This window comes from Macaca nemestrina, chromosome 4 (assembly GCF_043159975.1).
Source record: "Macaca nemestrina isolate mMacNem1 chromosome 4, mMacNem.hap1, whole genome shotgun sequence".
NCBI lineage: Eukaryota > Metazoa > Chordata > Mammalia > Primates > Cercopithecidae > Macaca > Macaca nemestrina.
This window is the reverse complement of record NC_092128.1, coordinates 143,576,561-143,604,119: the sequence shown is the minus strand read 5'-3', so window position 1 is coordinate 143,604,119 and position 27,559 is coordinate 143,576,561. Positions and strand designations below refer to the sequence as shown.

Sequence of the window (27,559 nt, the reverse complement as noted above, 5' to 3'; positions counted from 1 at the left end):
TTTTAGCTAAGCAGAGCAAGGTAAAATGGCATTAAATCCAAGTTGAATGGAATCAGCCCTGGGGGATCTATGCCTGTGGATAGGGGTCCCATGGTTTACATGAAAGTTAAAGCCTTCAAAAAGGTGGTAACAAACAGATATCCTGATTAGCCAGACGGGTTAAGGCTCAAGAATAGACTTTGGTATCGATGATGAGAGGTGGAAATAAACAAAATAGGTCAATAAGAAGGGAAACTTGTCAGAACCATGGAAGGCAGACAAGCTCATCCTAAAGGAAAGGAAAGAAGAAGATATATTTCATTGACTACAAGAAACTCTAGGATAAAGGCCATGCCATGATTTAATGTACCATTATCTTATGCTTCCCCTTTGTGAAAGTCTCAATGCCACCAATTAAATATAACTTGTCATCTCTGGCAGCATTCAGTTTTAAAAATGTTCAAAAGTGACAAAATGTGCATGCTGCAACTCGGGAGTAGCTGAGACTTTGTCCTCAGTGTGCTAAGGACAGAAAATCTGACTGTCAGGTCTCTAGGATGGGAAGAAGGATGCCGGGACATCACACACTCCTGCTGCTCCCTACTACGGTCCAACAAGCAGGAAACTCAGCAGGATGAATGACTACACTCTCTTTAATATGACAATCACAGAGAAGTGTTAATGACAAGGAAAAATACTTATGACACGATGTTAAACAAAAACAAAAGTAACATATAAGATGGAATTATTTGCAAAAAAGCATGCCCTCCCCCGGAGGATTAAGTAGAAGTACTTCAAATGTTAATTACTGTGTTAAGGTCCCGGAATTATAGGTAATTTCTTTCCTTGCTTCTTTATATTTCTCTTTACTTCCCCCAAATTTCTACAAGCAGCACATAATATTTTTATAACCCGATACAAGGTCAAATATGAAATGTTTGTTTTTTAATTAGCAAATTGTGGGCCACATACATAAACTGGTTTATTTAAATATTAGATAGAGGGCTCTCTCATTAATGTACAATAAGCCCTTCATACCAATGGAACAACCATTATTCAAATCATGATATCAGGTCAGAGTATCCTAACATCATCTGTAGAGAGAGAGCCAATGGTCACTGTAACGTAAGAAATTATGTTGGTCATTTTTCTTTTTAAATATGAGGTTTCAAGAATGTCAGTGCTATTACTTAAACAGAGAAAAGAATTAAACAGTTCAACTTACTACCGGATCTTGACCCTGACATAATCATAGTCCACGAGAGACACATCTGGTCACATTGCTGATAAAAGTTTACTGCTAAAAGCTGGCAGTGTTTTCTTGTATAAGATATATTTCTCTTTTTTTTTTAAAAAAAAAAGACTGTTTGACAAGTAGCTATCGCGGACGGAAATTGAAGCTAACACGTTTTTTACTCTGGTATCTTAATGGAATTGGTTTTTAGCCCACATACTCAAGTACCAATATATTTCTCTCCTCATACTGAAAAGGAACATTTTGACAAAGGATAAAGATCTAGAAATGTAAACATTATACTTGCCAAGAGTTAAAAACAAAATATGCTACCTTCTACTTTGAGTAGTACTAGATCAGAAATGGGCTGAAAATCTTGGGACAAATCAAAATTTTTTGTTTATAAAGTTTAAGAAATTCTTTTCAAATGACTTTCCTTGCTCAGGCATAGTAAAAGCCTAATCAAATAACAGAAGACAACAGTATGGATGTTCTAATTAAAATATCTGATATAACACTTTTATTTATAGTAATCTGATATCATTTGAGTTTTTATTTTTTATTGTAATATATTTATTTTGAGACAGAGTCTCGCTCTTGTTGCCTAGGCTGGAGTACAGTGGTGCGATCTTGGCTCACTACAACCTCCACCTCCTGGGTTGAAGCAATTCTCCTGCCTCAGCCTCCCGAGTAGCTGGGATTACAGGTACCTGCCACCATGCCTGGCTAATTGTTTTTTGTATTTTTAGTAGAGATGGGTTTTCACCATGTTGGCCAGGCCGGTCTTGAACTCCTGACCTCAAGTGATCTGCCCACCTCAGCCTCCCAAAGTGCTGGGATTACAGGTGTGAGCCACCGCGCTGAGCCAGCATTTGAGTTTTTATATGTTTGACCCTAGCTGATACATATAACTACAAAATAAATGTTTTAAGTGCCAAAATCTTTCTTAATAGCATCTACTATGTCTTATAAGATCAGCCATTCAGAAGGAAATAACAGCTTGAGTCAATTTAAAGGAAAATTTTTAAGAGCAGCATCCTGCCACAGATCTTCTCTTACAAGGCAACAAAAACAATGCAAGACCAAGAAACAACAACTCTAATTGCTACAAAATGCTCAGAAAGCAATTGCCCTAATGTGTGGGAAGTTTAAATTGCCCAAGGAAACATTCCAACAAGAATTACATAGAGATAATAATGACTTCTATTTAAGATGCTCCTGGGTTGAAATTATTTTCTAACTTTAAGTTACTGCATTACTATCATAAGCAAACCCAGAGTAATTACAAGTGAATTCGCCACCCAAAGGCTAGTTACTTCAAGGTAAGAATTCAGTTTGTGGAACATTTTGACCAAAGAAAGGAAGTAAACTATTAAGCTATTGTATCAATGTTTCCTTGTCATCTTCCACATTCTAAGAACACAGTCTAGATAACAATCTCAGATGGGCCTGACTTAGCCAGCTCCTGCTGTTTACTCCCATTTAAATCCATTCTAATTTTTATGCTATGTAAATCCAAGACAGCTTAGAAACCAAAGTAAGGCCTTTTTGCATTTCTTAAATAACATCAGTATTAATAACCAAAAAGGGCATGGATTTAACTTCTCGAGCATAAAACAGCAAAAGAAACCCACAAAGATTTAATCAGCTGGACAATTGGTAAAACACATATGGTACTTTACAAATCTCTGTTGGGTTTCCACCCATTCATTCTTTTAAGAAACAAGCTGGGCACAGTGGCTCACACCTGTAATCCCCGCACTTTGGGAGGCTGAGGCAGGCGGATCACTTGAGGTCAGGAGTTTGAGACCAGCCTGGCCAACATGGCGAAACCCCATCTCTGCAAAAAATACAAAAATTAGCCAGGCATGGTGGTATGCAGCTGTAATCCTAGCTACTGGGGAGGCTGAGGCACAAGAATCGCTTGAACCCGGGAGGCAGAGGTTGCAGTGAACCGAGATCGTGCCACTGCACTCCAGGCTGGGCAACAGAATGAGACTCCGTCTCAAAAAAAAAAAAAAAAAGAAGAAGAAGAAAAAAAAAAGAAACATTTATCAGGCCTGGAGCAGTGGCTCATGCCTATAATCCCAACACTTCCAAGGCAGGAAGATTGCCTGATGCCAGGAGTTTCAGAGTCTCTACAAAAATAAAATAAAATAAAATAAAAAAATTAACTAGGCATGGCAGTATGTGCCTATGGTCCCAGATACTTGGGAGGCTGAGGCAGGAGGATCATCTGGGTCCAGGAGTTGGAGGCTGCAGTGAGCTATGATGGTGCCACTGTGTTCCAGCTTTGGTGACCCAGTCTCCAAGAAAAAAAATGGAAGCGTTTATCAAATACCTTAAAGTGTACTATGCTAGATATTGTGCAGAATTCAGACGTAAGTAAGGGATCCAGCTCAGGAAAGAGCAGCTAAGACAAAACAGAAGAAAAACAGTGTTTTTTAATAGATATAAAACTTAGGAAGGGAAAAGGGGGCAGCTAATTATAATCAGAAAAGACTTTGCAGTAGAGGTAATAACAAAACTGTGTCTAGGAGGTGCACAGAATTTCTACAAGTCAAAGAAGGGAAAGAAAGAACATTCCTTCCAAAATCTGGGGAGACAGTAATCGAAGACTCAGAACGGAGAAGGTGGTGGGCACATGTGCAGAAATGGCAAGGTAAGCAGGGAAGCATGGCCCTCCTGGGGAATACGGTGAAAAATGAGTCAGAAAATGTACATCAAGGCCAGACAGTGATGGGTTAGGAATGTCAAAGTAAGCACTGGGCACAGGAGAGAAAGGCAAGTTTTCTGGGACAGTGACTCCCATATCTGGCTGTATACCAAATGAAACCTGGGACGTCTAACAAGCAGATTCTCAGATGCCATGAGGACCAGGAAACTGTCATTTTTTTAAAGCTCCTGGGGTGATTATCATTATCAGTCAGATGTCAAGAGTGCACAAACAATGCTTAGAAAAGTAACAGAAAGAAAGCGAGGAAGGAAGGAAGGAAGGAGGATTAATGGAAAAGCAGAACCGGAAGGTTATTTTTGGTGAAAAAGAAAAGGAAGGTAAGTATGCCATATGAAAATACACAAGAAAGGCCAAATGTTTGCAGAAAATGACATTCAATGTGAACGTTCTGAGGCTACTGATGGCTTAGGAAATTTGGTCCTAGAAATTCAGGAAAATTAACTTCATATTTAAACATATGCTATTTGCAGAAACTTTTTTTTTTTTTTTTTTTTTTTTTAAGATGGGGGTCTCACTGTCGCCCACGCTGGAGTGCAGTGGCGCAATCTCGGCTCACTACAGCCTCTGCCTCCCAGGCTCAAGCGATTGATTCTCCCACCTTAGTCTCCTGAGTAGCTGGGACCACAGGTAATTTTTGTATTTTGTCTTTTGGTAGAGACAGGGTTTTGCCATCTTGCCCAGACTGGTCTTGAACTCCTGACCTCAAGCGATCTGCGCACCTTGGCCTTCCAAAGTGCTGGGATTACAGGTGTGAGCTACCACACCCAGCCTGCAGACGCCTCTTTTAAGGTGGCTATGTACCGTCGGCCCTCCATATCTGTGGGTTCCATTTCCACACATTCAACCAAACCATGGATGAAAAATATTTGGGAAAAGTAAAACAATTAAAAATCACACAAACATTTAAAATGCAGTATAACAACTACTTACATGGCGTTTACATTGTACTACATATTATAAGTAATCTAGAGATGATTTAAAGTATACAGGATGAGTGTAGGTTATGTGCAAATACGATGCCATTTTTTTTTATTTATTTATTTATTTATTTATTTATTTATTTATTTTTTGAGACAGAGTCTCACTCTGTCACCCAGGCTGCAGTGCAGTGACATGATCTTGGCTCACTGCAGCCTCCACCTCCCAGGTTCAGGCAATTCTCCTGCCTCAGCCTCCCAAATAGCTGGGATAACAGGTTAATGCCAACACAACTGGCTAATTTTTTGGTATTTCTAGTAGAGATGGGGTCTGACCATGTTGGCCAGGCTGGTCTTGAACTCCTGACCTCAAGTGATCTGCCTGCCTCGCCCTCCCAAAGTCCTAGGTTTGCAGGCGTGAACCACCACGCTCGGCCTATGCCATTTTATATAAACTTGAGCATCTGTGGATTTTGGTACCCATGGGGAGTCCTACAACCAATCTTCCATAGACTCTGGGTTGGGTATCTATGGGGAATTGGTTCCAGGACCAATTGTTATTAATTAACTTTGGGAGTATATATAACTCTCTCCCTAAATGAATGAAAAACAAATGACACATACAAAGCAATAGTGCTACAAACTTAAGAGGAACTCAATAATTATTTATCAAATAGTAAATGTTCAAAATTCCTTGAAGAAGGAAGTCTTTAAAAAGTTGAAAGGTATATTTCATCATTTTTTTATTTTAAAGAGAAAAGAGGAAAAAGTACCTCTGTTCTTTTCTTCCATCTTTCCTTCTTTCTTTCGTTTTAACTTCAGTACACACCTGAGGGTTGTTTATTTATTTTAAAGATGTCATAATTCTTACCTTGGCTGCCAAGGCTTTTAAACTGTCAAGGAATCTCTGCCAGAAATCCTTGAAGAGTGGGCGGTCGATTTTCTTCAGGCTCTCTTTGGTACTGGCATCCACACTGACATACAGCTGAGTAACTGGCTTGAGGTTCCTTAGTAATTTTAAAAAAAAAGAAAGAAATGTTATTCCTCTATCAGGCTTTCCATGATATAAAACTTGCAATCTGTAATAGACGTGGGGATTAAACACTTCACTGGGTCTAGAGACTTCTACTTCCCCCAAAAGACTGAACTAATCATTTTAATCATGTGACAAAATGGGATGGCCTCTGGTTATTTTTTAAATCACTGGAAACCATCCCGAATACATTGAAAATATTGAATTACTTACAATTGGTCCTTCTTCAAATACTGTTTGAATGGAAAACAAACAAAATGTGATCTAACTTCAGGTCTGACAGCATCAGCCCAGCACAATTAGAGGGGTTCTCTGATCTGACTTCCCCACCCACACACTCTGCCAGCCACATGGGGTCTGTGCTGCTGGGCCACTTCCCTCCGTCAATGCACTGATGGAAGTCTTCTAAGGAACAAGAAGCAATCCCAAGAGCTCAGGCCTTATTCGAAGGACATAGAGTCACACCTATGCTTCTGTAAGTGGGAATGGGTTTCATGTCAAGCCTTGGGTGGGCAAACAAGGACCTATTTGGGGAACTTTAAGTAGTGCAGACCCAGGACAGTAGCAACCTCATACTTACACAGGAGCACAGCCCAGAAGAAGAGAAGAAAAAAATGCATTCTTATTTTCCTTGCCTTTACAATCAGTTTCCATGAATACCATTCATTCTACACTTCTCTCAAATTCACTGCATTTCATAATTTCTTTCCTACCTACTAGATTTCTAGTAGGTTCTTCTTCTAGTAGGTCTTTTTCCCCTGGCCCAATCCCCAGACAGGGTCTCATTCTCATCCAGGCTGGAGCAAAGTGGCGCAATCACAGCTCACCACAGTCTCAACCTCCCAGGCTCAAGTGACCCTCTTATCTCAGTGTCTCGAGTAACTGGGACCACACGCATGCGCCACCACACCCAGCTAATTTTTTAAATTTTTTTTTGTAGAGACAGGGGTCCCACTAGGTTACCCAGGGTAGTCTGAAACTCCTGGGCTCAAGCGACGCACCCACCTCAGCCTCCCAGAGTGTTAGAATTAGAGGTGTGAGCCACTGCACCCGACCCTACTAGATTTCTTTCAAGTAATACATTAAACCTAGACTATACTTTTTCTTTTCTTTCTTTCTTTTTTTTTTTTTTTTTTTTTTTTTTTTTTTTTGTGAGATGGAGTCTCACTCTGTCATCCAGGCTAGAGTGCAGTAGTGTAATCTCAGCTCACTGCAACCTCTGTCTCCCGAGTTCAAGTGATTCTCCTGCCTCAGCCTCCTAAGTAGCTGGGATTACAGTCGCACCCTGCCACATCCGGCTAATTTTTGTATTTTTAGTAGAGACGGGGTTTCACTATGTTGGCCAGGCTGGTCTTGAACTCTTGACCTCAGGTGATCCACCCACCTTGGCCTCCCAAAGTGCTGGGATTACAGGCGTGAGCTACTGTGCCCGGCCTAGACTGTACTTTTTCTAAAGCCTCTCCCCTTCTCTCTTCAAATGGGTCTCATAATTCATTCTCTTCAGTAAATTTAGAACTAGAAGAAAGAAATTCCCCCTTAATAATCTTCTGATCAAATTCTCCCAATATTCTTTTTCTATAAGGGTTCTACAATTTATTCCACATTTTTACCTAGAAGTTTTATACATTTTTTGTTTCAAAGTCCATGCATTTTTAAAAAATGAAAATATCATTCACATGCCATACAATTCACCACTTTAAAATGGTTTATGTGCTTTATATACGTATCAGTAGCAGCCTTATCAATCTTTGAGTGTAAGACCTTGAAGAGCAAGAATCCTATTTTTCTTTTTATCCAGCCACACAGGCAGACATTAAAGCTACTTTTTAGGAGATATTGTTGATTTCAGCAGACAGAATTTTTAAGGGAATATAGGCCAAACAGATGCTTACAATGATGTGAAAAGTGACATATAGAAAAATCACAAGTGTCTAGACTTCTATTTGCTTCTGTTAAAAGTGGAGAGGCTCTGACCAAATGTAGGACAGAGGTGATTAAGATCCTGGCAGGCTCTCATTGCTTTAATGCCTCTGCAATACCGACATACTAAGGGAATCCTTCAAAGTTCAGGTAATGTGTCACTACTGAGCAAAGCACATTAATTACTGAAAATGTAAAACAAACGCATCAGTAATAACAGCATTCTGTCTCATCACCCCTTTGCTGAGTGCCCCTTTAATAAAAGACAAGCTATGCTTCCTTAACTGGACTTTTATTAAAAAAAAAAAAAAAAAAAAAAAAAAAGGACTGTCTTAATGGCTACTGCTGGCTATCATCATCTGATACTGACAGGACTTTGTCAAAAGCTTCCTGATGCAAAATGAGAACTGCCCTGACCTTTTTACTATGCTTCCATAACTACTTAAGCTTATAAACAGTACATTCCAAAGGCCATACTCCTTTTACAAAACTCTAACATTTACAAAATAGGAAGCCCTGGACACTGACACTACCACTAAGGAATTCTAGTCAATACTAGATGTCTGAGATGCTACACTCAGGGAAGTCTCTAGATCTCTTGTCAAGGAGCAGAGGAAGAATGGAGAAGAGGAAAAGGTCCCCAGGAACTATAGAGCTCATTTCTAAGGGGCTCAAAATTAGCAAAGAGGCCTTTGGAGATATATATTTTCTGAGCTTTAGGGATCTTGTTTCTGCCTAGCACTGGTCTCTATTCACCTAGAAGAGACAATGAGGCTCCCAGTAGGGTCACTTATCTGTCTCTATTCTATACAGAGATAACAAATGTTCCCAAAAAGCAAAAGAGTCTTACATCATCAAAATCATCATCATAATAATTCCTGCATCTGAGAATCTCACAGCACTGCTGGGAGTAATTAAAAAGGATATCCTCTGCTCTCCCAAAAAGAGACAATATCGAAGATAGACAACCTTAAGCCCAGTCCTCTGTAAAAATGCTCAAGGATTCGTGATGTGAGTATTGTAAGAACCCTTTATCTTAATATTAAATCTCTGAGTGAAGAATTATCACATATAAAACTGTGCTGACGAATATAAAAATCTCCCTCCCATGTTGCCTTTCTGTAGAGATTATCAGGCCTCATTCTACCTTCCAAGGCTCTGAGACTTGGAAGGTAGAATGAGGCCTGACAATATCTGTAGGAAAAAAAAAAAAAGGAGAGAGATTATGTTTGTAAGAAATCCAAGTAAACAGTGACTCTGAAGCTCCTCCTTGGGATAAAAAAATAACCCGAGTGACCCAAACATGCAATGATATTAAAACCTAAATCTCTAAGACAATCTGGGGCTGTCAGATCAAGCCAAATAGCTCAGGAGGAAGAGAGGAGGAGGGTGAAGGAGAAGGAGAGAATGATTTAGCACTCACCAAGCTGGCACACTGTGCCGTGTGCTTTATCCTTCTTGATCAGTTCACTGAATCCTCACAATAAAATGACCACATAGTCGCTACTTATGCCCACTTTAGAGACGATGAAGCTGAGGTTCAAGAGGTTAAGTAACGTGTGCAACAATCTATAAAGAATAAGCGTCAAGCCGGGTGCGGTGGCTCATGCCTGTAATCCCAATACTTTGGGAGGCTGAGGCAGGAGGATCACCTGAGGTCAGGAGTTTGAGACCAGCCTGGCCAACATGGTGAAACCCCATCTCTACTAAAAAATACAAAAATTAGCCGGGCATGGTGGCGGGCGCCTGTAATCCCAGCTACTCAGGAGGCTGAGGCACAAGAATCGCTTAAACCTAGGAGACAGAGGTTGCAGTGAGCCGAGATCACGCCACTATACTCCAGCCTGGGTAACAGAGCAGGACTCCATCTCAAAAAAAAAAAAAAAAAAAAAAGAAAGAAAGAAAAGAAAAACAGTAAGCATTAAGGAGATTCAAGTTCAGAGATGACTCCAGGGCCTTTCTCCTAACCCTGCCCATTATGGCAAAATCCACAGTGTGGCTCAGTGTTCAAGTCACAGCGGTTACATGTAACAAGCAGTATTCCGTAAATGAAAAATCCAAGAGAATACGGATGATCTGTGAAATGCAGATTATGACTGCAAAGTCCTAAGAGAAGCCAAAACAAGAAGTCCTTGAGAAGAAATTCTGAACTTAATTCCTTTCAGGGGCCTATGCACTTCACTCAACATTTGTCTATGAACTGGACACTGAGGCCAAGAGGCTCAGCCCTCAATATTTACATTCTGGAGGGAACAGAAGATGGATGCGAGTCCCATCACACAGCGCCATGACTAAGGTGGGGAAAATGCAGTGGGAATAAATGGAGGAGTGAGTTGATTTTGCTTGGCAAAATCATACAAAAGATGTAACAAGGTCAAAGTCAAAGCTGATCTCTGAAGGACACAGAGTTCATCAGGAAGAGAATGAGATCATTTCCAGGGATGTCCAAAGAAGAAATGCAAAGGCCTGCAGCTGTGAGTTGCCGCAGGATAAAGGAATCACAAACTATTCCCCGTGGCTCTAACATGGCAAATGGAATTGGGGGATGCCTGCAGCCACGTCTCATGTCCTGCCAGGGTTAGGTTTGGTTTACTGAAGTTTTATGTAGCCAGTGACACAATCAGATCAGTGCTGATGAAAGTCACGTGGCTCCAGTGTGATGGATGGATTAAAAAGCCAGCACAGCGCACCGTTCTGCATCTGGCTCCCCCGTGCCTCCCACTTATCCCCAATCCAACAACCTCTTAACCACAATTTAAAACTCCGAAAAGCTCTAATAACCAAAAGGTTGCTTTTCTAAGTTTGGAGACAAACTTAGTTGAAAGTGAAATCTGACTTACAAGGCTGTTTGTATTCTTCATTTTTCTTTTCTTTCTTTTTTTTAAAGACAGTCTTGCTCTGTCACCCAGGCTGGAGTGCAGAGGCACGATCTCAGCTCACAACAACCTCCACCTCCTGAGTTCAAGCGATTCTCCTACCTCAGCCTCCTCAGTAGCTGGTTTTACAGGCACAGACCACCACACCTGCCTACTTTTTGTATTTTTAGTGGAGACGGGGTTGTGCCATGTTGGCCAGGCTGGTCTTAAACTCCTGGCCTCAAGTGATCTGCCTGCATCGGCCTCCCAAAGTGCTGGGATTACAGGCATAAGCCATGGTGCCTGGGTAATTTTTCCATTTCTGTGACTAAGCATACTTTATTGTAGAACTAATTACATGTGTGTGGCGCTAGGGTGCTGGAGATGTTCCATAAAATACAGTGGATATACTGTATTGTCTTTCTAAAATTCTGAAACACTTTTGGGCACAAGGGATAAAAGATTGTGAACTTGTAGAAATCATTCCATATCAATACATAAAGAGTGCACTTTTTTTTTTTTTTTTTGAGACAGAGTCTCGCTCTGTCACCCAGGCTGGAGTCGGCCCACTGCAACCTCTGCCTCTCAGGTTCAAGTGATTCTCCTGCCTCAGCCTCCGAAGTAGCTGGGAATATAGGCACCCACCACCACGCCCAGCTAATTTTTTGTATTTTTAGTAGAAACAGCATTTTGCCATGTTAGCCAGGCTGGTCTTGAACTGACTTCAGGTTATCCGCCTGCCTTGGCCTCCCAAAGTGCTGGAATTACAGGCGTGAGCCACCGCGCCCAGACTTTTCTTTGATTTTCTAACAACTACAGATAAAGAACGCACTTTGTGATTTCTCTTTGATATTCTGGTTATTTAACAGTGTGTTGTTTAATTTCCACATATTTGCAAATTTCCCAAATTCTAGTTTGTGAAGTCCTTGGTCATTATTTGTCCAAATATTCTTTCTTCTCACTTCTCTCTCTCCAGTCCTTCTGGAATTCCCTTTATAAATATGTTGGCATGCCTGAAGGTGCCCCATGGGTCTCTGAGAGACTTTAGTGATAGTCTATCTGATGAGTCATCATTTTCATACTTTTGTTTCTTTGAAAATGCTTTTCTGGCCAGGCGTGGTGGCTCACGCCTGTAATCCCACCACTTTGGGAGGCCGAGGGGGGTGGATCACTTGAGGTCAGGAGTTCAAGACCATCCTGGCCAACATGGTGAAACCCCGTCTCTTCTAAAAATATAAAAATTAGCCAGGCATGGTGCCCCATGCCTGTAATCCCAGCTACTTGGGAGGCTGAGACAGGAGAATTGCTTGAACCCAGGAGGTGGAGGTTGCAGTGAGCCAAGATTGCGCCATTGCTCTCTAGCCTGGGTGACAGAGCAAGACTCCACCTCGAAAAAAAAAAAAAAAAAAAAAAAGGAAATGCTCTCCTGTAGTTCTTTGAACACACTTAAAATAGCCAATGTCAAATCTTTGTCTAGTAAGTCCAACATCTAGGCTTCTTGTAGACGGATTCTATTCTCTGTTTTCTTTCATGTGTATAGGCCACATTCTTGTTTCTTTGTATATCTTGTGGGTTTCTTTAAAGTAAACACTAGACATTTCCTTTTTATTTGTTTATTTTTTGAGACAAGGTCTCACTCTGTCCCCCAGGCTAGAGTGTAGTGGCACGATCATGGCTCACTGCAATCTTGAACTCCTGAGCTCAAGCAACCCTCCTGACTCAGCATCCTCAGTAGCTGGGACTACAGGCATGCACCAAAACATTTGGCTAATGTTTTAATTTTTGGTAGAGACAGGGTCTCACTATGTTGCCCAGGCCAGTCTCAAACTCCTGGCTTCAAACAATCCTCCCATCCCAGCCTCTCGAAGTGCTGAGATGACAGACATGAGCCACAGCGCCTGGCCATTATTTTAAATAACGTTAGTGGCAACTCTGGAAATCAGATACATCTCAACCCAGGTTTGTTTGGTTTGGTTGGTTACCTGGTTTTGGGCATATTGTTTTGTTTGTTTCTTGGTTTTCTCTTTTGCTGTTTGTTGTTGCTGAAATAATTTGGCAAATTCAATATTCATTGTTGTGTTTGGCCACTGAAGTCTCTGGTTAGCTTAGTGGTCAGCTTATGAATGGACAGAAATATCCTTAAATGCTTCCAACTGGTAAGCCTCCTAGCGTTTGTCGAGGGGCTCTGTAATTTTCCCTTCATCACCCAGGCAGGCAGTTTGCAACTCTGCCTTGGTTTTCGCTGCCTGCTTACTCAGGAAGAACCAAGGGCACAGGGCCTTCTCAATTCTTCTCCAGCATGCCTACAGCCCTGATCGTGTAAGTGGTGTTGGAGATTCCCAGGAATATGATGGAGCTTTTCAAAGTCCTCTATGACATCTCATGGCCCAGCTTTTCCTTTTACATTTATTGGTGAGCTGCTTGTTTGCCCTAGCTGTTAATGCCACTTGAGGCAGCTTTGTGAAGTTAAACAATCGTCCGTAATGGTTTAGGAGAAACATCCAGACAAAGGCTTTTTGCACCAGACAAACTTGAATCACTTCAAGTAAAGACAACCCCTGTGAGAGAAAGTTTCCAGGTTTGCCATACAAGTCATATATAATGACAATTTCCTAGGAATGACACTTTGAAGAAGTTCCCACTCTGTTTTGCCCCCTCCCACAGCTGCCGGGCTACTGGTTTTTACTGTGGTTGTGAGCTACTGGTTTTCTTTTTTGTTTTCTTTTAAAATGGAGTCTTGCTCTATCCCCTAGGCTGCAGTGCAATGGTGTGATCTCGGCTCACTGCAACTTCTGCCTCCTGAGTTCAAGTGATTCTCCCGCCTCAGCCTCCCGAGTAGCTGGGCTTACAGGTGCCCGCCACCACACCCGGCTAAATTTTTGTATTTCAGTTGAGACAGGGTTTCACCACGTAGGTTAAGCTGGACTTGAACTCCTGACCTCAAATGATCCGCCTGCCTCAGCCTTCCAAAGTGCTGGGATTACAGGCCTGATCCACTGCACCCGGCCAAGCAACTGGTTTTCAAGGCTAGGGAAAGTGAGAATGGAATAGAACAAGTTAACATCACAAAGCTCATTTTTCTTACTGAAATGCAGCCATTTTTTTGTGAATATATGCTCCTTACATTGTTGCATACCTTTGGTTAATTTCCACAGGTAAGAAAAAGTCACTTGTGACCATTTTTGCCAGTATTCTCATTGTTTTCATGGAGAAACAGGATTTTTAAGGTCTGTGCTTTGCTATTTCTGCTGACATCCAACCCACATATTTTGTTTTCTTATCTATCAATCATTCATCAATATATTTTCTATTTCCACTGTACCTTCTTTTTGACCCATAAGTAAATAAGAAGTGTGTTGCTTAAATTCCAGAATATTCTAATTATCTCTTGGTATTTAATTCCATTGTGTTCAGATATCACACTCTATACAATTTCAACCCTGTTTTGAAATGTCTATAATGTTCAGCAAATGGCCATTTGGTAATTTTTCTGTGAACAAGTTCTGTGCTCTTGAAAAGAAACTGTATTCAGGCCAGACGTGGTGGCTTATGTCTACAATCCCAGCACTTTGGGAGGCCAAGGCTGGCATATCAGCTGAGGTCAGGAGTTCAAGACCAGCCTGGCCAACATGGTGAAACCCCGTTTCCCTCAAAAAATAAAAAAATTAGCTGGTGTGCTGGCGTGCGCCAGTAGTCCCAGCTACTGGGGATGGTGAGGTGGGAGAATCACTTGAACTCGAGAGGCAGAGGCTGCAGTGAGCTGAGATCGCACCACTGCACTCCAGGCTGGGTGACAGGGTGAGACCCTGTCTCAAAAAAAAAAAAAAAAAAAGAAAAGAAAAAGAAAAAATCTGTATTCCAAAGTTTCTGGTTGGAATGCTCTATTTCTGTGATATAGGTTAAATCTGTTAATTCCATTGCTCAAATCTTCAATACTCCTACTAATTTTGATTTATCACTTTCAGAGAAATCAGTTAAAAATCTATTATTTCTCCCCCTTTGTAGTCTGTCAATGTTGAGACTACATTATTCAGTGTTAAAAAGTTTGAGTTGTTATATGATTTTATGTTTCTGGTGTTTTATTATTAAGAAATGTCCATCTTGGCCGGGCGCGGTGGCTCAAGCCTGTAATCCCAGCACTTTGGGAGGCCGAGACGGGCGGATCACGAGGTCAGGAGATCGAGACCATCCTAGCTAACACGGTGAAACCCCGTCTCTACTAAAAAAAATACAAAAAAAAAAAAAAAAAAAAACTAGCCGGGCGAGGTGGCGGGTGCCTGTAGTCCCAGCTACTCCGGAGGCTGAGGCAGGAGAATGGCATGAACCCGGGAGGCGGAGCTTGCAGTGAGCCGAGATCTGGCCATTGCACTCCAGCCTGGGTGACACAGCAAGACTCCGTCTCAAAAAAAAAAAAAAAAAAAAAAACAAAACAGAAATGTCCATCTTGTCCAGGTGCAGTAGCTCATTCCTGTGATCCCAGCACTCTGGGAAGCCAAGGTAGGCAGGTCACTTGAAGTCAGGCATTTGAGACCAGCCTGGCCAACATGGTGAAACCGTCTCTACTAAAAATACAAAAATTAGCTGGGCATGGTGGTGCTTGCCTGTAATCCCAGATACTCGGGAGGCTGAGGCACGAGAATTGCTTGAACCTGGGAGGTGGAGGTTGCAGTGAGCCGAGATTGTACCACTGCACTCAGCATGGGAGAGAGAACGAGACTCCATCTTAAAAAAAAAAAAAAAAAAAAGTCCATCTTGGCCAGTCATGGTGGCTCCCACCTGTAATCCCAGCACTTTGGGAGGCCAGGGTGGAAGGATCACTTGAGCGCAGGAGTTCAAGACCAGCCTAGCCAATATAATGAGACTTTGTCTCTGAAGAAAAAAAAAAAAAAGTCAATCTTACCTCAAGTAATTAATGGGTTTTGCCTTAAAGTATATTTTGACCAACATTACTTAGCCTGCCTTTCCAAAGGTGAAACTTCTGTGTTTCATGTCTTATCTCACATACTCGCAATGCCACCATAAGGTAGTCATTATTATTATCATCATTTTACAAATGTGGAAAGCGGGCACTGAAAAGTTATCCTCCAATGTCAGAAAGACACTAGGAGATCCAGTCAAGATTCAAATCTAGATCTTTTCCAGACAGAGCCAAAGCTTTTTGCCACCTCTCTGCACTTTCTCTCTCTCTCTCTTTAGCCCATGCAGACAGGCATGTTTCAGAAAAGTATTCCACAAATTCAAAGACAGGAGAGAAAATTAGATTTTAAACTTCATATGTTTAGTGCAAACAAGATAGGCTGGGGGCGCAGAACTTCCATTGAAAGACTCAGGCAGTATTTACTTCTATTGAAAGAAACTTCTATTGAAAGAATCAGGCGGTATTCAATCTTCATTTCATTGTAGCTGTTTTCTGGAACCATTTTGAGCTAACACATACAAGAAAACTGCACGTTTATTAAACTTCACTCATCTCTTCAAACATATACTATGCACCTAATATGCAAAGAGACATCCAGTTTATGGAGGTTCTCTAAAAGATGTGGTGAATGCCTCAGCAAAAACTAAAGAAAACAAAACACAAAGCAAACAAAATAACAGAAGCACAGAAGCAGCAGAGAAAAGAGAATAAAGTTCCTACAGTTTCAAGAAAAAGGTGTTCGAAAGTAAACGTACACAGGGATGAAGTTTGGAAGCAGGAGGTGAGTCTGAGAAGTTAATCATGTCATAGTTAAATGCTGAGCACAGCTCTGTCTTATGATAAACCTGCCAGCAGCTAAAAAGCTTTAGATTTACAGTACTCACCAAAAAAGAGCTATGAGATTCTAATGTAAATTTTAAAATAATATAAAATAGATGATTATGATACAAAACAATTAACGTGGACTAAATATGAAGCGAGGAGTTCGTGAGTCTACAAATGACTACAGATTTGACTCTGAACTCTGGCACACTCATGAAGTGGGAGACACTGTTACAGGATTCAAATGTCCACAAGGTAAGAACAAACCAGTTCTCTGAGGTTCCTCAGAGGGAAGAAGCTGTTCAGTGTTGCGCAACATCCTCCTCAACAACTTCCTTGCCTCACAACGCGATGCCATACAGAGATCTGCTTTTACCAAGGTGTCGTCAGCATCACCGCGTGGAGTGATGTATAAGAAATGATTCCATGGAGTCTTCTATGGCAGCAGTAACATCAGCTATGATGAACCTCTCTGACTGCAAAGCTGAATGTACAGATGGTACCGTGCCCTGGAACAAAGTTCTAAACTCACATGTCTACAGGGACCAACGAAATAATGTGAGTCGAGCAAGTCACTTTTAAGAGGGAAAAAAATTCTTTGTGTATCAAAATGCAGATTGCATATGAAACACACATGAATATTCTCTCCTTACTCAAAAGTGCTTTGTGCACCGAAATGCAGACTGCATATGAAATACACAAGAATAGTCTCTCCAGCCAGGTGCAGTGGCTCACGCCTCTAATCCCAGCACTTTGGGAGGCCAAGGTGGGCAGATCACCTGAAGTCGGGTGTTTGAGACCAGCCTGACCACCATGGAGAAACTCCGTTTCTACTAAAAATACAAAATCAGCTGGGCTTGGTAGCAAATGCCTGTAATCCCAGTTACTCGGAAGGCTGAGGCAGGAGAACCACTTGAACCCGGGAAGTGGAGGATGTGGTAAACCGAGATCGCACCATTGTACTTCAGCCTGGGCAACAAGGGCGAAACTCCGTCTCCAAAAAATAAAAATAAAAAAAAAAGAATATTCTCTCCTCACTCAAACGTTCTTTGTGCATCAAAATGCAGATTGCCTATGAAACACACAAGAATACTCTCTCCTTAAAGTGATATGCTTTCTTCCATTTTTCTGGGACTATGTGGCCTCTCAGTCTTCCTTTCACTATTTCACTTTTTTAGAAATCGTGACAGGAATTTCTCTGCTATAAGAAAATCAACCGTGCAATTCCTCTGACAAGTGGCAGATGACACTCAGCCTCAGGGCTGAAGAAACAGCAAGACGGGAGGAGTATGGGAAACTGAAAACCACAGGGCTTCCTGGAAAAGATAACTACTCCTTGGCTCTTGACAACTTTTGCCAGATCATCTTTTCAAAGTCAAAAGTCCAGATTTTATGTAAAACCTCTTGATTTTTCAATGTTGGCTCCAAAAAAAAAAAAAAGTGGTAAATAGGTGTAGGAAAAGCAAAACCTACTTCTTATCAACTGAGGGTTTGAGACCTCTGGGCTTAAGGAGAAAATTGATTGTATATCATCTGGGCTATTCACATAATTATAATCATCAACTGAGCTCCTGAAGAATACTGAGCCCCAGTAAGTTCAAGGTTATACTCCTTGACAAGTGTGGTCTGTTGTGCTGTATGTAGACTGCAAATATGGCCATCGACTCCTCCTGTCCCAGTACCCAAGTGCCCCTGCCCTGTAGATCTGGGTGCCTTCTCATTGACTTGAAGCTCTGCCGCGTGACTTGCTTTGGTCCGTGGGAAGTGAGCAAACGTGATACAAGCAAAGGCTTGAAAGATGCTCGTGCATTGGAGCTTGCCCCACTCACTGCTCTTTGAAACTCGGCCACGCTGTGATAAAGTGTGGCAGAGCTGCTGGGGGATGAGAGGCCACATGAATAGCAGCCCCTGGGTCCCAGGCCAGCCCATCGTCAATCAGCCAGCCCTGGCAGATCCACCCAGTGAACAACACTGAGACCAGCAAAAGACTTCCAGGTTGATCTGCAGAGTTATGAGCTAAATAAATGATTGTTTGTTAGTTTGAGGTGAGTGATTGCAGCAAAAGAGAACTGACACATGTTAAAATATATCAGTACTTTCCTATCAAGAAATGGCTTTTTTCTTGTCTAATCACCACCAGGCCTATTAACACGAAGTGTGTTACACATTCTTGTCACTTTTATTAACCTCTGACAAACAAAAGCATAAAGCTACTCAGAGAGCAAAAACTTTCTCATTTGCCTAAGGTGTTTGCTTCTATACAGCAACCACAACCAATATCTGGCTCTCCCAAAACTCCTGGAGGACCACTCATTGTGAAAACTACTCTCAGGGACAGAACTGTCAGTAAAGAGTCTGATATAATTAGGCTCTGTCTGTCCCCACTCAAATCTCATGTTGAATTCGTAACCCTCAATATTGGAGGAGGGGCCTGGTGGGAGGTGGTTGGGTGATGGGGACTTCCCCCTTGCTGTTCTTGTGATAATGAGTGAGTTCTCACAAGATCTGGTTGTTTAAAAGTGTGTAACACTTCCCTTTCCCCTTCATTCTCTTCCTCCTGCTGTGTGAAGATGTGCCTGCTTTCCCCTTTGCCTTCCGCCATGTTTGTAAGTTTCCTGAGGCCTCCCCTGCCATGCTTCCGGTACAACCCGCAGAACTGTGAGTCAATTAAACCTCTTTTCTTCACAAATTACCCAGTCTCAGTTAGTTCCTTATAGCAATGCGAGAACAGATTAATACACAGTCATATGCTTTGGAGCTGGAAGGAAGACTGAAACCCTTTTAGGGAAAGGTTTAGTACCCCGAAAAAGCCACTAGTCTGAATATAATACAGACAATTGACAAAGTCTAGATTCCCCTCAAAAGATACCAGAGTACAGGTGGTATTGCAGTTACTTAGAAAAAAAAAATTCTAATTAAAAAAATAAAAAATAAATAGGCCACCAAACCACCCAGAGAACAGTATTACTTCCTAGTGTGTGTGTAAGGTCAAAAGTCCCTCCCAGGTTTAAAATAAACCTACCGACTGTCAAGCTGCCCTTCTTGTTTCTCTCCTCTTTCTTTAATTCTTACAGTGTGCTCAAAGATGAAATGGCTGCAAGAGGCTCAGCAAATAGCTGAACTGTATGAGCTGACTTGCTGTATAGAATTAGCATTATCGACATTAAAGGAAACTTCCAAAATACATGGCCTCTGTGTTCTATTAGTTAATCTACAGCCTTATTTTTCTGCAAGAAACTAAGACACCAGAGACAACTGGTATTTTGATTCCTCCTATTCACAGAAATAAGTAAGATTATCTCCTCTTAGAAAACTTTTTCTTTCTGTTTTCTCTTGGGATATGGGGGTTGGCAGGGAGCATCCTTAGTTTAATTCAGAGAGGCCTCAAGTCCTGAAAGTATTACTTTAAAAGTAAAGGCTATCTGAAGACTATCTTGTTTCACTACTCTACAGTCCAGAGTATTTGAAACTTGTGGTTTTATGACACATCATAGTATCTAGCATGGCAATTCTCATCATTCTGTTTTTGAAGTTTTTTCTAGATAATTCAAATCTTTCATTGGGAAATGTGGGGGTAGGAGGGTCGTCTTATACTTAGGACCTCCTAACATTTGGACATACATTATTCCCAAGCCAAGAAGACTGCTCTGTTTCAGAAAAAGGTAAGCTGAAAGATTATGTCCTCAAACCATGTATACCAGACTCGCATTATCAGAAATTATTCCCATATCCTAGCAGTAATCTGTAGACCTCAGACTTGCTTTTGTTCTTCTCTTTCGAGATGGGTATTTCAATGGATAACAAAGATATGCCCACTTTTTGAGATCTGAATCTAGAATGGCTACTTTCTGCATATTCCCTATTATGTCAGGGAAGGACATACCCTAAAAGATGCAACACAGTTTGCATGCCTGCTCCCTGAAGCACAGCACCCTTCGTAATAGGAGCTTCAAGGATGCTTTAAAAATCCAAAAGTGTAGGCCAGGCGCGGTGGCTCAAGCCTGTAATCCCAGCACTTTGGGAGGCCGAGGCGGGCGGATCACGAGGTCAGGAGATCGAGACCATCCTGGCTAACCCAGTGAAACCCCGTCTCTACTAAAAAATACAAAAAACTAGCCGAGCGAGGTGGTGGGCGCCTGTAGTCCCAGCTACTCGGGAGGCTGAGCCAGGAGAATGGCGTAAACCCGGGAGGCGGAGCTTGCAGTGAGCTGAGATCCGGCCACTGCACTCCAGCCTGGGCGACAGAGCGAGACTCTGTCTCAAAAAAAAAAAAGAAAGAAAAAATCCAAAAGCGTGACTGTGCGCAGTGGCTCACACCTGTAATTCCAGCACTTTGGGAGGCTGAGGCAGGCAGATCACGAGGTCAGGAGATCGAGACCATCCTGGCTAACACAGTGAAACCCCCGTCTCTACTAAAAATACAAAAAATTAGCTGGGCATGGTAGCGGGTGCCTGTAGTCCCAGCTACTTGGGAGGCTGAGGCAAGAGAATCACTTGAACCCTGGAGGCAGAGCTTGCAGTGAGCCGAGATCGTGCCACTGCACTCTAACCTGGGCAACACAACGAGACTCCATTTCAAAAAAAAAAAAAAATCCAAAAGCGCAACCTCTATTTCCTAAGCATTCATTCTTTCTTTCTTGATGATTCCTGATAGAGTAAACCCATCCACTTTTTAAACTCTCATTTTCAGGATCGGAGAAGTCTGCTACTCTTCCTATTACCCCAATCCTGCCACCTCACTTCTTCCTTTTTGTCTCCCTCCTCATTTGCCAGTCAGGTTTAGTAAATGACGAAATATTTCTTTGGAATCATATGCCGTCCTATCTCTTTTGTTTGTTGAAGATGGCAATCGAGGCTAGTATGAACATCTTGTGGCATTCCATGATCCCTCTGCAGGCCTGAGAAGACTCACCAGCAAGAGAGGGAAAGAGAGACTCAACAACATCTACCAAATGTGCCCAACATTTTGCTGGATGTTTTCGGGTAAATATCTTATATCATACTCTATAATTTTCCTCAATCCATGATGGCATTCACAGACAATTCCATTCATGATCAAACAATGAATTTTCTCTGGTTATCATTTTGCAAAAAAGTACTACATCCTACCACTAACAGATTCCATTCTTTTTGAGGGATGTATGCCTTTAATTTAAGACAGACTCCCTTTTTTTATGCATATACCCCAAACATCACTCTATCCCAATGTCCCCCGCATGAGCCATGTGAAAATTCAGGGATTTAAAACCCAACTAAAGTTTAAAAACAGAAACAGCAACCCTATGTAAAATAGACACATTGACTTCTTAAAAACTTTTTAACTTCACCTTTTTATACAGCTTCAAAAAGTAATAGCTTAGCTATCTTTATGATAATACACTGATTTTCATATTATTGCCTGGTAGCTAATAATTTTAATCAACTCTTCGATTTCCTATGACATTACATTTCAGGCTAGGTTTGGTGGTTCACACCTGTAATCCCAGCATTTTGGGAGGCCGAGGTGGGTGTATCACTTGAGGTCAGGAGTTTGAGACCAGCCTGACCAACATGGTGAAACCCCGTCTCTTAGCTGGTGAGGTAGCATGCGCCGGTAGTCCCAGCTACTGAGATGACTGAGGCAGGAGAATCGCTTGAACCTGGGAGGCGGAGGTTGCAGTGAGCCAAGATTGTGCCTCTGCACTCCAGCCTGGGCGACAAAGCTAGACTTTGTCTCAAAAATAAATAAATAAATATTTCAAGCTGACTGTGTGTGTGTGAGTGTATGTGATCAATCTTTCTAGAAATAACCATGGTCTTCATTTTTTTGCAAATATTTTCACCTTTTTGTCACATCTTTGACAGAGCAGGAGCACCGTCATGTCAGACAAACCCTCCCACTTTAAGTTCCAGCTCCCTTTCTAGCTTCAGGCATTTCAAGGAAATCACTTCCAACTAGAAGCAGCCAGAAACAGCAGACAGTAAAAACAGATAAGATGGCTGGGCGCGGTGGCTCAAGCCTGTAATCCCAGCACTTTGGGAGGCCGAGACGGGTGGATCACGAGGTCAGGAGATCGAGACCATCCTGGCTAACACGGTGAAACCCCGTCTCTACTAAAAATACAAAAAACTAGCCGGGCGAGGTGGCGGGCGCCTATAGTCCCAGCTACTCGGGAGGCTGAGGCAGGAGAATGGCGTAAACCCAGGAGGCGGAGCTTGCAGTGAGCTGAGATCTGGCCACTGCACTCCAGCCTGGGCGACAGAGCGAGACTCCGCCTAAAAAAAAAACAAACAAACAAACAAAAAAAAACAGATAAGATCCCTGGGGCACAGAGGGAGGTGGGGGGAAAGTCTCTTGGGTAACTGCCAAACTTCACCCTCATACACTGGGCTCCAGTAAAAGAGTGGGCCTTAATAAGCACGTTCCTTTCCCTTCAGGTGCAGTAAGGTAGGGAAGCTAAAAGCTGACTCGAGGGTACGCCTGCAGCTGCAGAAAGAGGTATGGGAACAGACACACACCTCTCCCTCCCAGATAAGCACAACAAAGAGGCACAGAAGCAGTCCAGGCCTCTGATAAACTCTCGCACCCTGAATCCTTCAAAACTCTTAGTCTGTAACAGTGTGGCTTCTGACCTAGCTCAGTGAGAAGTCCCTCCCAGGTTCAAAATAAACCTGTTAACTGTTAAGCCGCCCTTCGTGTTTCTCTCTTCTTTCTTTAATTCTTACAACCTTACTTTATTGGCCAGTGTTTAGGAAACAAACTTGAATTCAAAAAGATGGTTTTTTTTTCCTGTTTCCCCAATATTTCACTACCCATGTACTGAGCACCTACAGTGCACCAGGCAAAAAATGGCACCAAGATACATAAGCAGAGGTCTTGACCTCAAGGAACTTGCAGTCTAATGGGGGAAAACACCAATAAATAACAGACGAGTAAAACTGAATAATACTTTTGGTGCTACAGCATGTGCCTAGTCCCAGTATGACACAAAAACAGGTCATTTCCCCAGAGGCCCCAGGAGATGCCTTTGACCATCTGAAACTAGGCCTCATAATTCCTAAGCCTCATAAAATTTAGAAAGCTTGGCCATCATGAAACTTAAACCCCAGATGGCCACGGATAGCCCCCCGATGTTCCCAGAACCCAAACAGAAAGACAATTCCGGGAAATAGCCTCATGGGGTCCCACCCTGATAACCTCACGGGGCCCCACCCTGATAGCCTCATAAGGTCCCACCCTGATAACCTCATGGGGTCCCACCCTGACTCAATGTCCCCGATGCTCCCGGAATCAGCAATTCCAGGAAGGAACCTCCTAAGGTCCCGCCCCAACCAATCAGAACAAGATACCTTGCTCAGGCCATAGACAGACCCAATTACCACGCGCCTAAAGCTTTGTTTGAATTTCGCGCCCTAAGCTGTGTTTGAACTTGTGTTTGCCTATATAAACAACCTGTAACAAGCACTTGGGGTCCCAGGGCCAACTTAGAGCTTGGGACCCTAGCGCGCTAGTAATAAATAACTCTCTGCTGTGAATCTCGTGTCGGTGATCCTTTGTGGCGACCCCTGCCCAGGAGGGAATCGACAGTTCGGTTCCAACACATCCCTATCAGGAGAGCCCTCCCTTTAAGTTGTCCAACCCAACCTCATCATCCTACCACCTGAACCTGACCCTTCCTTACAAGAGCCCTCTGCTGTTATGGGGCCTCATAATCCTAGCAATCAACACGGCTGGAACCCTCAGTGTAATTACCTAGTCCTCTTCTCCGCTAGCCTCTCAGAGCCAAACAAGCAGTTTGCCAATCGTACCTAGCAATCGTTCAACAGCATCTTTTTTTTTTTGAGTCGGAGTTTCGCTCTTGTTGCCCAGGCTGGAGTGCAATGGTGCAATCTCGGCTCACTGAAACCTCCGCCTCCTAGGTTCAAGCGATTCTCCTGCCTCAGCCTCCCGAGTAGCTGGGATTACAGGTATGCACCATCATGCCCAGCTAATTTTGTATTTTTAGTAGAGATGGGGTTTCTCCATGTTGGTCAGGCTGGTCTTGAACCTCAACCTCAGGTGATCCACCCGCCTCAGTCTCCCAAAGTGCTGGAATTACAGGCATGAGCCACCACACCCGGCTTAACAGCATCTTTTTTAAGACTCCCTCATTCCCACTGACTTGCTTCCACCCTTATAACTTTGACCTAAGCAAACATCATAATCTCCTATCTAGGTTCCTGCTGCTTCTTGTCTCCCCCATTGTATACCACGCCAGTAGACTGCTCTGCAAGAAGCAAGATCGTTCGAAAGGACCACATTTGAAGTCCTAGACCATCTAATCCCAACTTTCCCAACTTGACTTCCACCTGCCCCTCTCGCACACTCTGTGGTCTAAATAAACTACACTTACATAATGGTTATCACAAATACCACAACTCCATGTCTTTCTCAGGAAGTTCCTTTTTAACAACAATATAGTTTCCTACCTTCTCAAGTACTATTCCCAGACATAAAGATAAAAATTAGGCCAGGCGCAGTGGCTCACACCTCTAATCCCAGCACTCTGGGAGGCTGAGGCAGGAGGATCACTTGAGGTCAGGAGTTCGAGAACAGTTTGGCCAACATGGTGAAAGCCCATCACTATTAAAAAAATAAATAAATAAAAAATAAAAAATTAGCTGGGCATGGTGCCAGGCGCCTGTAGACCCAGCTACTCAGGAGGCTGAGACAGGAGAATCACCTGAACCTGGGAGGCGGAGGTGGCAGTGAGCCATGATCGCACCACTGCACTCCAGCCTGGGAGACAGAGTGAGACTCCGACTCAAAAAAAAAAAAACAATTAAATGACAGCTTCTCTGGAAAGTTTCACCCTGCCTCTCCCATTTGGAAAAAAAAAAATTCATTCTCTTTTGAATTCCCCTAGCGACGTATCTGTGCCTCTAGTCTTTTTACTAATGTTTGTCCCTAGTAGAACAGATTTTGAAAAGCAGGACCATCTTTACCTCCCAAAGCCCGACATTTGTATGTTGTAAGTAATCAATAAATCCTATTTGATTGCATTAATGCCTATTAGTTTTACTTTGCAGTGAAACATAGATTCACGCAGCATCTCTCCGATAGGCTGGAGAACTCACCTGATTTCCGCAGGAAATTGTGCATTTGTGACCAGGAAGCTGGAGATTTTACACTGGTGGAGCAGCTTCAAAAACCTGTTGATCTCTGGATACATTATTGGTTCTCCCACGAGGGACAATGCACAGTGCTTTACCGTCATTCCTTCTTCAAAGCGCTCTGCTTTGACGCCCGGTACTCCTGCAGAATACAGTGAGAAGGACTCAGCTACATAGCGCACAGATACAGGATGTGACTTACATTTTTCTTAATGATGCTTTGATTTTATAGAGCAAATTCATTTTTGATACCAAAGAATACAAAACAAAGGCCAAAGGACAGGGTGGGACTAGAATTACTAAATCAGAAAAATCAGTCAGTAACCTCATTCTTAGTTTTGGTACCAGTTAAACTACATCAATATAAGCAGGCAAAACTAGCTTTGTTAGCTAATTATTTGGGATGCAGAATAAGTCCCTTTGCATAATTTGCTTAGCTTTGTATTCTCTCATGTTGATCTAAGAAAATGAACTCAGTATATCTGCATAAGAATAAGCCTCTTCTAGACCAATCATTCCTCAAGCTGGGAAAGTAAATGTAGTTGATCCAAAACTGTATAGGAGAGAAAAAGAAGAGACCTAATCATTCTTATCTTTGGCTTCATACTGGAATACTTCAGATTTCATACTGGAATCACCTGAGGAGCTTCAAAAAATACTGCCACAGGCCAGGTGCGGTAGCTCACACTTGTAATCCCAGCATTTTGGGAGGCCAAGGCAGGAGAATTGCTTGAGCCCAGGAGTTCAAAACTAGCCTGGGCAATATAGTGAGACCTTGTCTCTACTAAAAATTAAAAAAAAAAAAAAAAGTAGCTGGGCGTGGTGGCACACACCTTTGGTCCCAACTACTTGTGAGGCTGAGGTGGGAGGATCCCTTGAATCTGGGAGATTGAGGCTGCAGTGAACCACAATCGTGCCACTACACTCCAGCCTGGATGACAGAGCAAGGCCCTGTCTCAAAAAACAAAAATAGGCCAGGTGCAGTGGCTCACACCTGTAATGCCAGCACTTTGGGAGGCCAAGGTGGGTGGATCACTTGAAGTCAGGAGTTCGAGACCACCCTGGCAACATGGTGAAACCCTGTCTACTAAAAATGCAAAAATTAGCTGGGCGTGGTGGCGGGCACCTGTAATCCCAGCCACTCGAGAGGCTGAGACAGGAGAATCTCTTAAACCCAGGAGGCAGAGGCTGCAGTGAGAGGAGATGGTGTCACTGCACTCCAGCCTGGGCAACAGAGTGAGACTCCGTCTCAAAAAAAAAAAATACTGCCACCTAGGTCCACCTCCAAAGAGTCTGTTTCATCAGAGTGGGTGCAAGCCTGGGCAATGAGTTTTGTTAAAGCTTCTCAGATGATTGTTACGTATAGCCAAGGCTAAAAGCCACTGCATGAAACCAGAGGGCCCCAAACCTGTCTGCACGTTAGAAATCACCTTGGAATCTTAAAATTCCCACAATCCAGGCTACAGGTCAGATCAACTGAACGCCAATCTCTGGCAGAGGGGTGTAGGCAATTCATAGTTTCCGAAGCGCCCCAGGTTATTCCAATGTGCAGACAAGTTAGGTAGCCACTGGCATACACTACTCATTCTAGTTGGACACTGGAATTACCCAAAAAACGTTTAAGAATCCCAATGTCCAGGCCGTATCCCAAACACATTAAATCACAGTCTTTGGGGAGGGGCCTCGGGCATCAGGATTTCTAAAGGGCTCTCCGTGTGATTCCAGCATGCAGCTTGGTTTGACAGGCACTACTCTTGACTCAATGTAGAAGGCATTAAGAGATACACTGTCCTAAAAGTCCTTCAGTCTAACAGAGAACGTGAAAGACTTGTGTAAATAGGCAAAAATACATATCCTAAGAACACATGGACACATAGAGGGGAATGACACACACTGGGGCCTATCAGAGGATGGAGGGTGGGAGGAGGGAGAGGATCAGGAAAAATAACTAATGGGTACTAGGCTTAATACCTGGGTGATGAAATAATCTGTACAGCAAACCCCCATGACAC

At 42.6% G+C, this 27,559-nt stretch overlaps 1 protein-coding gene across 3 annotated transcripts in view; it reads right to left on the bottom strand.

Moving 5' to 3' along the window:
• The window catches only part of LOC105466335 (S-adenosyl-L-methionine-dependent tRNA 4-demethylwyosine synthase TYW1), a 252,872-nt gene that overhangs the window by 115,374 nt on the left and 109,939 nt on the right, over positions 1–27,559 (bottom strand). For all 3 annotated transcript variants that reach the window (XM_071095310.1, XM_011715316.3, XM_071095311.1), the window contains 2 exons: positions 25,512–25,689; positions 5,739–5,874 (listed from right to left, as the gene is read on the bottom strand). In XM_071095310.1, the coding sequence (XP_070951411.1) occupies positions 5,739–5,874; positions 25,512–25,689 (314 nt within the window). The remainder of the gene's footprint in view (positions 1–5,738; positions 5,875–25,511; positions 25,690–27,559) is intronic.